The sequence below is a fragment of the Primulina eburnea genome, chromosome 18 (genome assembly GCF_022965805.1).
Source record: "Primulina eburnea isolate SZY01 chromosome 18, ASM2296580v1, whole genome shotgun sequence".
Lineage (NCBI taxonomy): Eukaryota > Viridiplantae > Streptophyta > Magnoliopsida > Lamiales > Gesneriaceae > Primulina > Primulina eburnea.
Window position 1 is genome coordinate 448451 of NC_133118.1, and position 16372 is coordinate 464822.

At 34.8% G+C, this 16372-nt stretch overlaps 1 protein-coding gene across 2 annotated transcripts; it reads left to right on the plus strand.

Moving 5' to 3' along the window:
• The first annotated feature begins 657 nt into the window (after window positions 1–657).
• Window positions 658–14849, plus strand: LOC140819035 (dynamin-2A-like). 2 transcript variants are annotated; one of them, XM_073179041.1, is made up of 23 exons: window positions 829–957; window positions 2344–2401; window positions 2517–2567; window positions 2676–2796; window positions 2891–2980; window positions 3283–3344; window positions 3526–3640; window positions 3750–4092; window positions 6160–6307; window positions 7326–7427; window positions 7531–7650; window positions 8052–8135; window positions 8225–8352; window positions 10735–10819; window positions 11027–11171; window positions 11801–11877; window positions 12135–12191; window positions 12666–12813; window positions 12899–13047; window positions 13230–13343; window positions 13410–13477; window positions 13682–13854; window positions 14378–14849. In XM_073179041.1, the coding sequence occupies exons 4-23, from the start codon at window positions 2757–2759 to the stop codon at window positions 14605–14607; spliced, it is 2478 nt and encodes an 825-aa protein (XP_073035142.1). In that variant the 5' UTR covers window positions 829–957; window positions 2344–2401; window positions 2517–2567; window positions 2676–2756; the 3' UTR covers window positions 14608–14849. The 2 variants fall into 2 exon arrangements, with proteins under 2 accessions (XP_073035141.1, XP_073035142.1); XM_073179040.1 differs by lacking the exon at window positions 2344–2401 and having other exon boundaries at window positions 658–957.
• Window positions 14850–16372: the final 1523 nt, after the last annotated feature.

The following is a 16372-nucleotide window of genomic DNA, read 5'->3' on the forward strand; positions in this document are numbered from 1 at the left end:
GGTTATTTTTTTGGCCAAGAACCGCACCAAACCCCACCGCCTAAACCGCTTGCCATAATATTAGGCCTAGAATTATAATAATTTGTAAATAACATGTTCAAATAAATAAGTCATCATTCATTATATCACATCTCTCTTCAAAATTATTATTTTACATATAAAACTTATCTTTTTCTCAATTATTCTTCATATTAGTCTTTTATTAAATATTTATTTCTTTTGTTACAATATATTATTTGAACTTTGAAAGTATAAAAAAAAAGATAAAATAATGTAAATGTCATTTTTGTTGTGAATGTGTTGTGTTGTTAAATTATTACTTTGGTTTTGAATCTTGATTATTGTTTTATCTATTTTGATTTTTATATATTTTGAACTATATTTTATATTTGAAGACAATATATTGTTGTTGTTTTCAAATAAATTAGAATATATATTCTAATATATTTTTCATGTAAAAAACCGTAAACCGACCGCAACCGCTTGAAACCGCAAGGCTATTTTTTCATGTAAAATCGTAATTAATTTTTCAAAATACTAACCAACTGTATATGACAATTCGGTTTGAATTTTTTAAAATAACCGCAAAACTGCACCGTGATCACCCCTACATTATGGTTTAAAAAAAGCTCCCTTCCATATCTAGGATCTGTTCCTTGTTACTAATTTTGAAAAGAAAAAGTTCAAAATTTCGAATATAACCGGCCCCTCCCCCTCCCCTCCCCCCTCCGCCCTAAATCCACAATATTCAAACGCATTCGTACCTCAATTCTACCATTGGATCTCCATTTCTTGTTGATCCAATCGATGGAGGCGATCGAGGAGTTGTCCAAGCTTTCCGATTCCATGCGCCAGGCCGCGGGCCTGCTTGCCGACGAAGATATTGACGAAAACTCATCTTCTGCTTTCTCTAAACGCACCTCCACTTTTCTCAATGTTGTTACTCTCGGAAGCACTGTGAGTTCATTATTCCTACCTTTGATTCATCGTTATTTCTTTTCAATGTCTTTGATTGACTGGTGCTGTTAGATTCACGAGCTAGCTTAGTTTTGGATCTACAAGTTCATTCTAATCATCTGGAATGTGAGTTGGCGTTATATTTCGTGTGATTCTTGATTACCATTTTATTCCACGTCCGAATGCAGTTTTAGGTTCACTAATTATGAATTAGGAATAATGAGGCGGACCATTATTTATTAGTCAATTTGTGGTTAGGTAGAATGGGTTCGTTATGGATTATGTGGTTTTGGTTTGCTATATTAAGGTGTGATTGTGCATGTCGGTGTTCTTTGTATGTTGTTGGTTCAGTGCTTAGCCTTTACCATGAATATGTAATTTGAAGTTTGTCACAATGGTATGAGGTGAGAGGCCTGGCCCAGAAGAATAGATCAATAGATATTTTGTTTATTTTCTGATTTTGTCTATATATCAGTTCACTGGATGAAGCACATATAAACCAACAGTGGTTGTCATTTGTGTTATAGTCTCTTGAAATGATAAGTATTTACTGAGCATCAGCCTCTTTTTCTATCGAAGCTACTTTTCCACGATTCATAATATTCCGGTTCACACCTTTAAAGTTAGAATCCTTTGGTCTGTTGTTTTACCAATTTTTTCCTACTCTCTTTTGGCATTGCTTGTATATTTTGAACCTCTTAAGTTGGTATGCTTTATTTTTGGTGTCCTTATCAAATTCTAAAGCTGACAAATATTGGCCTAGTTTCCAGTGAGTTTCTTGACTTGTCCTCTTTTAGAACTAGGTGCATTCTATCAAAGTCAAGTAAATAGCAATTGAAAAGAAAAAAAAATTCTCTTTTCTCAAGGAAATCACTTCTTAATTCTTATCTAAGGAAAATGAGCAGTTCCTTGATTATTAAGCATGATATAAATAACAATATTGGGGATTAATAAGCATGGTACCAATTGTTAGCTTGGATTTCACTTATTTAACGTGGATTATATCTTCGGGTCCAGTATTGAAGGGCGCTGAAACCATTGTCGGAGAGGCATAGGGATATGGAGAGGCAGAGAGATGTACCAAATAATTCATGTTTCATGTCTTTCTATTGTATGAGTACCATGCTACATGTCTTTCTGTTGTATCAGTTCCTGAGGACTTGAGATTGGGAAATAGTTGTGAATTGTGAGTTTGTCTGCCGGGATATGATATTCTGAAGTGATGAATCATTGATTGATAGACTTGTACTTCGCTGGATCATAAAAATTTGCTGGAACTTACCTGACCAAGTGTATCAGGAAATAATGATATTCTATTAATGGCATACCTGTATTTAAATCATTTTCTGTGCCATCCTGTTTGAATATTTTGACAATCGATAACAGATATCGGATCTGTGCTGGTGTTGCTCCAGAATTATGCATTTTTAGAATCTGCATCTGAGTGAGCATCTTTCGTAAAATTATATGCACAGGAATTACTTAATAGAACTATTTTTTTATCTGTATCATAATATTGTAAATTAATAATATAGTTCGATGTTGAACAATTACTTCAGGGTGCAGGTAAGTCTGCTGTATTGAATAGTCTAATCGGGCATCCTGCACTGGTAAGTATTTCTAGTTTGTTGATCCTTGATTTTTTTTATCATACGGTATGCACCCTCAATTATTTCTGTGTGAACCATATTTCATGTGTTTAACCTTCAATTTTTCAGCCAACTGGCGAAGGTGGTGCCACACGTGCTCCGATATGTGTTGATTTAATAAGGGATAACTCTCTAAACAGCAAATCCATTATGTTGCATATTGACAACAACTCTCAACAAGTTTCTGCTAGTAGGCCCTCTAACTGAACTTTAGCATATATCATATTTGCATAAGCATCAATTAGCTCTTATGTGTTTCTTCTTCTTTCTTTGTTCCATCATAGGTGGTCTTCGGCGTTCATTACAGGACAGGTTGAGCAAAATTTCAGGCAAGAGTCCTGATGAGATATACTTGAAGCTCCGAACTAGCACAGGTGCATTTGAACTAATAATTTCTTTGCTTAAAATTTTTTACAGAACTGTAGGTGGCTTTTTATGCTGTTTCCTGCATCTGATTATCCAGTTGTACAATTTACTTTTTATTTTAACTGTTGCTGGCAGTGAATTGGCTAAACATGCCCATTCTGCCCACCACATTAAGCTTCCGAGACAAGTTACTTATTTTCATCTTCACCTTTTCTCAAAGCATTCAAACGTTTGTTTTTCTGACAAAAATGTTCACTAAATTGCTTTATATGTTCATTACCATCTTGTTCTTTGTCACATTGTTTTGCAGCTCCATCATTAAAACTGATTGATTTGCCTGGGGTGGATAAAGGAAGTCTTGATGATGCATTGGTGAGAGTTTCTAAGGAGATTTTAATGCTTGAAAATGCATATGTAATTGTACTTCATATTGAATCTTGGTTTTATACTCATGTTCTGCTTTTTGCATATTGCCTGAATCAGAATAAGAATTCATAACCTGACACTTGGTTGTAATTTAATTCAATGGTCTGATGGATTGTTTTGGTCACAGGGTCGATATGCTGAACACAATGATGCAATATTGGTGGTTGTCATTCCTGCTTCCCAAGCTCCAGAAGTTGCATCGGCAAAAGCCATTAGAATGGCGAAGGAGCTTGATGGAGAATGTAGGTTACATTCATTTGTCAAGTGTGAATTTCTAAAGAGATTCTGATGTCGTAGCGTATTTGTTAAAATTCTCTATGTAAATTTGTCTAACTTCTTATTGTTTATTAGGTACAAGAACTGTTGGTGTTATTAGTAAGATAGATCAGGTTGCTTCAGAAACAAAAATTCTTGCTGCTGTAAAAGCTCTTTTACTAAATCAGGGGCCACGAAGTACAGCTGACATCCCTTGGGTTGCTTTAATTGGACAATCTGTCTCCATAGCATCAGCTCAATCGGGAAGCGTCGGAGCTGACAGCTCTTTGGAAACTGCGTGGCAAGCTGAGAATGAGAGTTTGAAATCTATTCTTACAGGAGCCCCGGAGAGCAAGCTTGGGAGACTAGCCTTGGTAGAAACTCTTGCTCAGCAGATCCGAAACCGTATGAAAGTCAGGCTTCCAAGTCTCCTCTCTGGGTATACTCTTTCTTCAAGTTACTTTTATTTTCAACTGTGCTCATCCATTTGGGAGGGATTGTTTCTTTCCATAATCTCTAACCATGGTATTACTTTTATACTTGTTTTCCTTTTAAACATAATTTATGCTGCATTTCTTGGGGAAGATGATATTTGATATCCTTGGGAAATTGTCATTTGAATACCTTTTTAGATTATGAATTGAGTCTGAAGAAACATGGCATTTTGATAAGAATAAAAAAATTGTTCCTAATTATTATGTATGAAATAGGAGGATAATACATCCTTGTGATCAATCTCTCCAAAAAGTATCTGAAGTTCAACCCAATTGGAGTGCCTCCTCGTTTCCAGATCCCTTTTAGTTGCTGCTATCACCAACTTCATTTTTTTTGAATTTTTCCTTCCCAAACATTGATTTTCACAAGTGTTACTGGTCATAATCAAATGAAAACCAGATTCCTCCAAGATCTTACACCATTTAGATACAGTGATTAAGCAAGAGAAAAATGCTATCACTGGATTCTCATTGCCATTTTTCTTAGGTAAAGATATATAATGTGTTGTGATAAAGCATGTTTTGTTTGATAAAATTTTAATGAGTATGATAAATTTTACATTTTGTGTTGTTGAGACAAAAATACTCTAAACAAACATTGATGACAATTTGGTATATAAAATGATATTTGTAGCAGTGTTTTCAAAACCGTGTGTTCAGCTGTTAATAAATAAATATTTTATAAAATTTTAAATTATAGATTATGCATTTATGTGACAATTTATTTTTTTTTAATAAAAATTAATATGATTTTGTATTTTATATCATTTTTAATATTGATTTCTAATTATTTTTCTCTATTTTTTAATTTTATTTAGTTTCATCGTGTAATTATTTATGTAATGTGTGTGCAAATAAAAAAATATAAACCATCAAAGAATAGAATTCAAATCACGTAGCTTCTAACCTTCAAAACTCATAAATTTCAATTCAATTTATATATCAACTAGTTGATAAAATTCAGATTCTTGAACTAAGTTAATGCTCAAAAACATATTTTTTTTATAAAAATTACTGAACTGACCGATACAGAATGTTGAAAAAAATTAATTCTTTGACAAATCATTTCTTCGTATTAAAGTTATCATAAAATGATAATTTAATCCCATCTAATTATGCTTCCCAACAAATTTATACTAAATTATATTGATTACATAATTAAAATATTATCATCATTAATTAATCTTTTTATATTAAAAAAATATCCAATAATTGGCCCAAAATCATAAAATGAAGGTAAAATAGATTACATGACAGACATGTATTTTAAATTCTTTCGTGGGTAAATTTGTAATTTATGTTATATTTTAAGAAGTAGATTGTGAATCCTTCTAAAAGAAAAGGATGTCTTTTCAATCAAGTAAGGTTTTTTTTTACACGGGCTTCATGATTAATTGGGCCCATAAAAATGAGACAAACATGAGTTTAACAATTTATCCTTCACTTATCACTCACACCAAACATAGCCTTAGAGTACACCAACTCGGGAGCATCTTTGAGTAAGTTGTGTGTCGTGGTATACCATGAGTATTCAAACTCGTTAACAACCCAAACTAAAACTTTTAACCTGGGAGGTTATGCCTTGCCAGGTTTCCAAATAAGGGGGTAAAGATCTCCACATAGTAAAAATTTGGTTAGAGACAAATATCTGTGGATGATTATTTTTTATGGACTGGTCATAAGACTAATTGACCTGAAGTCGTTAGTTTCAAATGAACCGAAATTCCTAGGTATAAGGGAGATGTAGGTCTCATTTGTGATGTTAATGATTCCATAGAAGTACAAAATTCACATCTTACCTCTGTTATATCTCTTATAAGATCCCAGCATTCTTGAGAAAACTTAAATTTATGAGGAGTTTTCAGTGCTGTAAGTTTTGTCAGATGCATAAAAATTATTTTGTTAATGATGTCGGATACTTTTAAACTGATCCTTATTCTCCCAGTCTACTTACAGTATCTAGAACCTATATTTGAGTTGTCGATTATATTTTTAATTTGCTACTCCTTCAGGCTTCAGGGTAAGTCCCAAACAGTAGAGGATGAGCTTTTCAGACTCGGTGCACAGATGGTTCAGAGTTCGGAGGGTACAAAAGCATTAGCACTGGAGCTTTGCCGTGAATTTGAAGACAAGTTTCTTCAACACATTTCTACTGGAGAGGTGAGATATGGAAATAAGCTCTATCATTATCATGCAAACAAATGTGAAGGTGATTATTGTAAAAGGTGCCATTTTTACGTAGTGTTGGATTTGGCAGCATACTCGATCTAATTGGTAGTGATATCAGGAATTGTTGGTGTTTCTTCTCTTTTTTATTCAATTCTCTGTATCTCGAATTCATGTGACCTTGTTCTAGAACAACCCAACTAGCATAAATTACCTGGCTAATTTTATGGTGTTTGATACTTTTGTTTTCTGAAATTGTACATGTTGTAACATTTGATGCACTTGTCTTGTTGAATGGTCGTGATGTAAAATATTGACACTTGCAATCATTATGGGGTGATATTTCCAGTATCTTGAGAAGATTATCTCGACAGCTGGACGTTGAGATTATTGACTCATCTTAAAATAATAAAGAATCTTGAATAGTTTGTATGGATGTGGTTTAGAATTTAGTAATTGCTTTGTCGCACATTCTAGGAATTCACTGGCTGTCAAATTTTGTTTTTCGCCGTCTGCCCATATTTGTTTAATTTATTCTGATCTGTTCCAATATCATTAAAGAAATGATTCCTTTAAGATTGGCACTGCTGGTTTGATTTTGTTGGATTTACTTGGTGAATTTCTTTTTTGGTGGTAGAGTGCTTATTAAATGGATGTTCCTTTTTCTACCTGCAAATTGGGTAATTTAAACTAGGATTTTGCGACATATTGAAGAGATTGTGGCCCTTTTTTCCCCTTGTTGTTGCATTCTGAGGAAACAAATAGAATTCGGATCTTTTATGCTTTTCTCGTTCTCCATGATATAGTGCTTGTTTAATTGTGCACTTCCATTTATTTATGTCTGATGCTTGCATCCACATTTCACTTATATCATCATACCCTTCATTGAAACAATCTTTTGGACATTGTTTTTTATATTATCATGCAACTGTATATTTATGGAAGATGATGTGAGCAGCATAAGTATGTTTTTACTTTGCTAAGATTATAAATAACATCACTTTTCTTCCAGGGTGGTGGGTGGAAAGTTGTTGCTAGCTTTGAAGGAAATTTCCCCAATAGGATCAAGCAGCTTCCACTAGATAGACATTTCGACATAAATAATGTGAAGAGGGTATGTGTTGTCTTACTTTGCTGCATGATCTCTAGGTATCTAATTTGAGCCATAATCCCTATTTTGCATGCTTACTGGGATGATTTTTTTTAATTGGTTCCAGATTGTTCTTGAAGCAGATGGTTATCAACCGTATCTTATATCTCCTGAGAAAGGGTTGAGGTCTTTAATCAAGGGTGTTCTGGAGCTTGCAAAAGAACCTTCACGTCTTTGTGTTGATGAGGTGAACTAGTGTTGTCTTTTGTTTCCTTTCTCAGGTTATGTTGTTTAATTAAATGTTTCCCTTGGATAGTTTCTGCTACATGTATTTGATTTTTTTCCTAATCAGTTATCTTAACATGAAATACCCTCCTATTTATATTTTCCCGATTCTTACTATTGCAATGATCTAGTCAAGTAATTTAACTTCAATTTGATCTGCAAGTGAGATCGATGAATCCCAACGACTAAATTTTCAGGTTTGTTACAAGCAATGACTCCTATAATGTGGTCCCTTACCTTCATTTTTCTTTGGTCCATCTTTCTGATCTAGAGCAATTTTCATTCCTTTTCATGCAGTAAGAAATCGTGCTTCTTCCAGTTGTGCATTGTTTTGTTCTAATGCTAGTAAAAATCTTTGAATAGGTGCACCGGGTACTCGTCGATATTGTCTCAGCTGCTGCAAATGCGACTTCAGGCCTTGGACGATATCCTCCATTTAAGCGAGAGGTAAACATGACTTGTGATTTTAAAATGCATCACAAAATTCAGATATATTTTGTTAGTTCTTGATGGAATATAAACTGTTGTTAACATAGGTTGTAACAATTGCCATAACCGCTTTGGAAGGATTCAAGAATGAAGCAAGAAATATGGTTGTTGCTCTTGTTGACATGGAACGGGCATTTGTTCCTCCACAGCATTTTATACGTTTGGTGCAGAGGCGGTGCGTTCAATGGCTAGTCATGCATTGGAAATTCCCCTTCCCTACCCCTTTAGTAATTTTTAGACGTTGAAACTTTCTTATGTCGCTTGTCAAACACATTGTATCTTTGTGAGCTCTTTTGACCCCAGTTTTTTGTTTGATGTGTCAATGTTGGCCTAAAAGCTTCCCACTTTTGTTAGCTGATTTAGGGATATCATTACTGTTAGGAACTAAATTTTCAATCGATTCAAAGTAAAAAGTATAACAATAATTCGAGTGAAACACTCAGCCAAAGGATTAAATCCTTTACAAAATACCTTAGCTCAAGCTAGTAACTCACTAAACTGTAAAAACGTGAATGAATATCTCCTAACAAACTCCTCTATTTAATCCCTCTCTCCCAATCTAGATTCTTCCGGTTATTTCGAGATATAGGAGGCTTGGGCTTCCTCTGGCCTATTTGGTCTTGGCCCACTATAAGGCCTGGGCCTCTCTCATTTTGGGCCTGACTTTGGACCTCCTTCCTGGGCTTTCTCGGTCCGACAAAAGTGGGACCATAACAATACCGTCTTCTTGAAAATAAGTCTTGTCCTCAAGACTGAAACTTGAACTTTCATTGTCTACGATATCAACGTCCATAGCAGCTCTAATCCTTAAACTGGGAACTTTTAAGCCACCGACCTGGCCAAACCTTTTAACAAAAGTATTGACCACTTCGGTTGTCAATAATTGAGCTGGAAGTTGGATTCCTGGTGATAATGCTGTCTTTCCACTTTCCAGTATGTAAAGTCTCATCAATATTTGTCATCATACCCCAGTACAATGTTCAGAATGCGAGGGTTATTGACCCAGCTCGTAGACCTCCAAAAATCGGACAAACCCCAGCTGGAACCTTGAATTTATCTTTGATCGACTGGATGGTCGGGGTGAAACAGGATAGTAAGCGACATATCAATTTACTAATCTTAACTCAACTATAAACTCGCCACATAACCGGTTGGATGTATCTTGATTCCCATCTTCTCCTTTGACACTGTTTGTATTCCCTCAATTAAAAATTTTGAGATACAGTTTCGCCTAACACCCATATACTCTGTTATCATAAAGAGAATACTAGCATGTTTTCTGATGTGTGGATCCATCCAGCCCACATAAAAAACAATTAACCGAAAACCTAGGTCTCTGAATAGATTACCAAAATTCAGAAAATCAAACTGATACTCTTTAAACCTGGTAGAAATGTTCAGTATGATTAGATTCTTTGAGTCAAAATCAAGAATCTCAAAACACATTTCCAAGAAAATAAAGCTGCTAGGTAGATCCCACCACTCCAGGTTCCCTATATCTAGTGTGATTACGTATTTAACATCAGCATGGATTAGGTCCTTAGCTTTGTTCATACATAACAACAGCCCCAATTTATTTATCTCTGCATCTGCTGCTTCTTCACCCCTATTTACGATTTTGTCAATTTGCATCCCCCATTCCTCGCTGGCTTCAATGACCACACCCACAACTACCAATGGGGCAGAACTTTTTCGACCTATCCTGCCGGATGCAACCTTTGGACCTTAATTTCTAAGCTTAGAACTAATTCTGGAACAGTAAATCTTATAATATAGGTAACAACTTTATCATTAACTTCAAAATGAGCCTAACCATGGGGTGGCAGATTCAATTATACGGAGAATATCATGCTTGGTCATAAATACGAGCCTAGCCATGGGGTTAGCATGTGGGGGTATATAATACGCGAATGGGATGTTCAAATTTAGTCAGACCCAAGTCCATGAGCTTAACATGGTATCAGAGCCCAAGCTCACTTTTATGTGTTAGACTATCCTTATGGGTCACCCTTAATGTTTTGTAAACTTCACGTTCTGATTGTTTTATTCCTGAGTGCGAGAAGGTTGTGTTTGACCACATCGACAAGATTAAGTTCTTGAGAGTTGTATATATGGATTCGGACAATCCTTTCCCCTTGAGCTAGTTTTTGGGATGATGCTAGGTTCAAATCCATGATCTTAACATGATATCAGAGCACATACCTACCTTTATGTATTGGACTGCTGTTAAGATCATCAGTTTGAGCGTAACTCCACCCAAAAAGATAGTTAAGGGGAGATGATTTTCCAAGTCCTTATATACAACTTCCAAGAACTTAATGCAGCCGATGCGAGACATCTAACACACCCTTACACCCCGGAACGAACAACTAGAGCGTGAAGTTTACAAGACATTAATTGGCGGGTCTGGGCTCTGATACTATATTAAGATCATGGACTTGAACTTAAGTTCACCTCAAAAATTAGCTCAAAAGGATATAATTGTCCAAATCCATATATATAACTCCCAAGAATTTGGTCCGACAAATGCGAAACATCTAACATATTTTTTTCACAGAATGGATCGACAGAGACGGGAGGAGGAGCTTAAAGGCCGGTCATCAAAAAAAGCATCTGAGGCTGAATCGTCCATATTGAATAGGGTACATTGTATATTTTGTTTATTTATTATTTCAAGCATGAAATTTCACAAATGCCTGAGATTGGTCTTTTTCATCGTATTTTCATTGTAATTTGTAACGTCATGCCAACTGCCATGTGTTCACAGTTCCACTGAAGAAGTTTACTTTTTATTATCTTAGAATTTGTTATTAGTGTGCTCCTCTGAGTGTCTTGAGTGCTTGACTCAGGCTACTAGTCCACAAACTGTAAGTCAACAAAGTGGGGGGAACTTAAAATCTATGAAAGATAAGCCCAATCAGCAAGACAAAGATAAAGATACACAACAAGCGTCTGCCTTGAAGACAGCAGGGCCTGAAGGAGAAATAACAGCAGGTTCATGTTAACAGTTACCTCTTTGTTTTTATTGACCTTTATTTGAAGTTTATTTTGTATAATATGAAAGAAGTTGTATTTTGTCTTTCCTTATCTACTCAATCTATAGGTGGTTCTGTGTTTATGTTCAACTAGTTGTATGTTCTGCATGATTGTAGTTCTGAACCGTTCTTGTTTGTCATTTTATAAAGTTTCAGCCCAATGCTGCAAATTGAGCCGGAGTATTTGTGTTGAATTTGAACATTTTTTGAAAGATAAATTCTGCGAGAACTGATGGTAAAATCGAGTAAGAATCAGTTTGATGAATTGAGGTTGGCAGAAGCCTGCCATTTGCATTTTCTGCAAAATTCCAACCTGAGAAACAGGTCATAAATCACTGAAGCCACAATTGATCCCATTAACGCCATGGATAAGCTAGTTTTTGTTTAAGTTGCAGATGGTTGGAAGTCAAGAACACTATTTCTATTTTGAGTTAATTTTCTTCCTAGTCTTGTTCTGTAATTTTTTTAATCTTTCACTCCATGGTTGACAGTTACATTGTTTTGCTGCAAGCTGGTTGAGTGACAATTTAGTTTTGGTAGTTCATTTTTTGGGAAAAAATTGTGGTTGACTTCTGGTCGCTTCTACAGGTTTTTTATTGAAGAAGAGTGCCAAAACCAATGGTTGGAGCAGGAGATGGTTTGTTTTGAATGAAAAAACAGGAAAAGTGAGTTGCTCAAAGTTTACTTATTAAATTGCCATGGTACTGATACCCTGCACTTTCTTTCCGCTGTTTGGGTTTGGCGTGAAGAAAATCTGAAAATGTATTTGGATTATTTTGATTGCCTTCAAACATTACATTGTAGTGTCATACCTTTTTGTTGTAAAAGAAAGTTGGACACTTTGGTTTGTCACCGGTTCTGGTTTATTCCCTTTTTATTACTGATTATCTCATTTGGTTGAATTGTCTGCATTTTGTTGCAGCTTGGATACACGAAGAAACAAGAAGAGCGTCACTTCCGAGGCGTCATTACGTTGGAGGTGTGCCCTGCATCTGATGACTGTTCGCTACCCTTTTTGGTTTTTATTTTTGAGAAAAAAAACTACCAACCTTACGGATATTCCTGTTTGATGAGAATCCTCTCAGCTTTCCGTTTTGTTTAATGTTTCTTGTCACTTTGTACCATCTAGAGAAAATGGTGGCATGGACATTTGAAGATGGCAATGCTCTTATTTTTGTGTCTTCTCAATGCTTTTAGCAATAAGAGAATATTTATGGCATATTGCAAAAACAGAAATATCTGTCGTATTTTTGTTGTTTTATCTTTTGATGTACCAATAGTTCAACATATACGTTACTTGTATAAAATTTAGGACATTTGTTGTATCTTGAATGCCATGATTTTTTTGTATTGTATAATGTTTAGCTGTTAAAGTTTTCGATATGACTTGATATGCTTGGAAGATTGGCGTTTGAAATTTCTCCTTTGTGTATTCTTTTGCTGAAACTATCAGGAATGTAACTTAGATGAAGTCTCAGAGGAAGAGGAATCTCCTTCAAAGAGTTCAAAAGATAAAAAGGCAAATGGTCCTGATACTGGGAAAACACCCAGTCTTTTATTCAAAATAACAAACAGGGTTCAATACAAGACAGTTCTAAAAGGTATGTTATTTTACCTTTTTTTCCATCATGTATATTTTTGTTATATTTACTACCAAATTAGCTAGTAATTCTTTGATGTTTGTAGCCCATAGTGCTGTTGTTTTAAAGGCTGAGAGCATGGCAGATAAAATCGAGTGGTTGAATAAACTCAGAAATGTTGTTAGCTCTAAGGGAGGTGAAGTTAAGGGTGAATCTGCCCCTTCAATGCGGCAAAGTCTTTCTGATGGTTCACTTGTAAGTGATTCATGACCTGTCTCGGTCTTCTTGCCTTCTTGGTGCATCTATGGTCCCAACCAATTTCAATCAATGATGATTGCTGCACGGTCTAATTTTTGCCTGCTTTATCCATTAGGATGTATTTTTCTATATCAATGGAGAGTTCTATAAACATGTTTTCTTTTGGTTGCCCCATGTAGGATACAGTGGCCAGAAGACCTGTAGATCCGGAGGAAGAACTTCGATGGATGGCTCAAGAAGTGCGTGGTTATGTTGAAGCTGTTCTTAACAGTCTGGCTGCCAACGTCCCTAAGGTCAGATTTTACTGCAACATGTTTTATCTTAGGCCCCGTTTTCATGTATGTATCGTTTGATTTCAGGCGGTTGTTCTATGCCAAGTAGAGAAGGCAAAAGAAGACATGCTTAATAAATTGTACATTTCTGTCAGGTAAGTTTCATGTTTTGCATCTATATATTTATTTGTTTTCGTGTTATTGAACAAATGTGAAGTTTTCTTGGAAAATGTATTTTGTCAATCTTGTTTTATTGATCAAATGATTCAAATCTATGTACGTGGATTCAACATAGTATTTTAATATTATATTTTTCATTCTTATTCTCTTATCAAGTAACGATATATATGGGATTATAGTGCCCAAAGTGCAGCAAGAATAGAAGAACTGCTCCAGGAGGACCAGAATGTGAAGCACAGAAGAGAACGCTATCAAAAGCAATCATCTCTACTTTCCAAGCTTACTAGGCAATTGAGTATTCACGACAATCAAGCAGCTGCAGCTTCCAACATATCAAATGGCGGGGGTGCAGGTAATGACTGTCTTTATCTCGTATCTCTTTTGTTAAAACACCATATCAAATGACTTCTCAAGTTTCAACTCATATCTCTTTTGTTCGCCTGATATGATAGTTAACTGAATGAAAGACGCACTCTCATGGTGGAACTGTTTCTGTAGATGAAATCTGACATAAAGTGATAAAAATATTTTTTATGGATGAAACACTACTGTCTTGTGGAGAATACTCTTTGGAAGAGAATCCAATCAGCATGATTGGAATAATGAAATGTTAATCATTATAGAGGCGAGAGGGTAAAACACAAAAAGTGACTGGAAAAGGGTAACAATAGACACATGGAGGAATGTTATTTTCACACCTATTATCATGTATACTTGATCTCCGTTCCTATTTGATCATTTCAATGCAGTTGGGATCATAATGATAGCTTCTTTGTTATTATGATTAATGTGATATCATCATTATCATTGTTTACATTTTGTTCATGCGTACATTTCTCTGTGATGTAAATTGTGCTCCTGTCCAAAATTTGCAGCGAGTAGTCCAACTGCTTCTGGTACATCAGGTGATGACTGGAGATCTGCATTTGATGCTGCTGCCAATGGTCCATCAGATTCCTACTGGGATTCTAAGTCTAATGGTCACAGTCGCCGGAAAAGTGATCCAGTTCAAAATGGTAATTTAAGCTCAGAGCCGAATTCCAGCAGTCGTCGCACACCCGTTAGAATGCCACCTACTCCTCCATCTTCTGGACAACGCTCATAGAATCGAGATAATTTTGCTGATTGATTCTTGCTTGTTGCCGAACTGTTGCGTGTATTGTGAAACATTTTATTGAGTCCTTATCGAGCTCAAATCATGCTCTATTGTATCTATAGATCCAGTACATGCACACACCTGTGTAGATAAATATGAGGATTGATGATGTCTTCGTGGTGGCTGAATTTTTGGTTGTGTATTGTCAAATGACATATTATGACGTTCATTATTCCATTGGGAATTTGTCACCGGTTGTATTTTATACAAGAGAAAAAATGGATACTCTCTTCAGTAAGCTGCGAGTAATTATTCAAGCTACTATAATCATTTTCCTGCATTCTTTTTTCTTGTGTGATGATGATAGCAGCATTGTTTTACTTTAGGATTATTTATTAGCATGTGTAGTTTAAGACACTTGCCCGATGCACGAGATGAAGAGCACCAAAAGTCAGAGAAAGAATCTATGGTGTTTTAACACAAGTTCTTATTATGCCGTGAGTTGATAAATATTGGTAATGAGGTTTTAGAAACAACAATTTGATTCTTTTCAACTATCGTGGTTGGTTTAGTGGAAGAATTCTGTTACCGAGTATCGTTGCATTTTGATTTTGATTCTGATTCTTTCATACACGCCATTTTATATTTGTTTCAATCTTAAAGTTTAAATTAATTAATATGAATTTAATTATATTTTGAGATTTATAATTTCAATGTAAAATCAATAAATTTAAGAAATTTCTAGTCAAATATTCTAATTTCTCATGCATTTAGAATCCTTTGTGAGTCATCTCGTAGATGAAATCGGGTTAGAAGGATTTCTTAGTAAAAATCAATATTAAGATATTTTATATTTATTTATTTTAAAACAAAATTAATATTCATTTAACAGTTACCTATAGCAAGAGTTGTGCTAGCTGATTTTAGAGGTTGGCATCGGTCGGTTCGGTCCGGTTTTTTTATATATAACAGTTTGGTTTTTCGGTTTTGAATATATCTGGTTCAAAACCAAACCATTTTATTACGGTTTGGTCCGATTTTTTTCCTAATAAAGTTTGGTTTATATAGTCGGTTATATATAGTTTTATAATATTTTGTTAAGAAATAAAATTATACGTCACTTTATGCTTGATGGATGCAACACATATAAAAGAACCAACGACAATAGATGAGTAGAACATATATGATGACAATACATTTATGATTTAATAATATAAGCTTCAATCAGTAACTCTTCAATAAAATGATACAAAATCAATTAATTCCAATTCTCAAACTCCAAAATGCACGTAGATTTTGTGTGTTAAATCTCAATACATTTAACAATATGAGCTTCAATAACAATTTGAACTTCCAATTGTCAAACTCCAAAATCTTGTTTTGCAAAACTAAAAACAAAAATGACATTAAATTCATCACAATAGTGATTATGAATCACAATCTTGAAGCATAACTTAAACATATGTAAACTTATTGAAACTAACAAAGATATTTCCAATCATATAAGAAAAATCCTATTTTTTGGGAAAAAACAATAAATTCATTAAAACTAGTTAGGATAACTCGTAATCTTGTAACAATAAGTGAAAATGCAGAAACTTAACTAGTTAACTTACAATATTTCATTGAAGCCCTATAATTAAATATAATATGGCCGGTTCAGTTATTTCATTTTCTGGGGATCAAAACCATAAATCAAACCGAAAAAACGAATTTTTTTAATTTTGAAACCGTAACCGGCCGAAAAATCGAACCATTTAAACCGAAGTTTTCG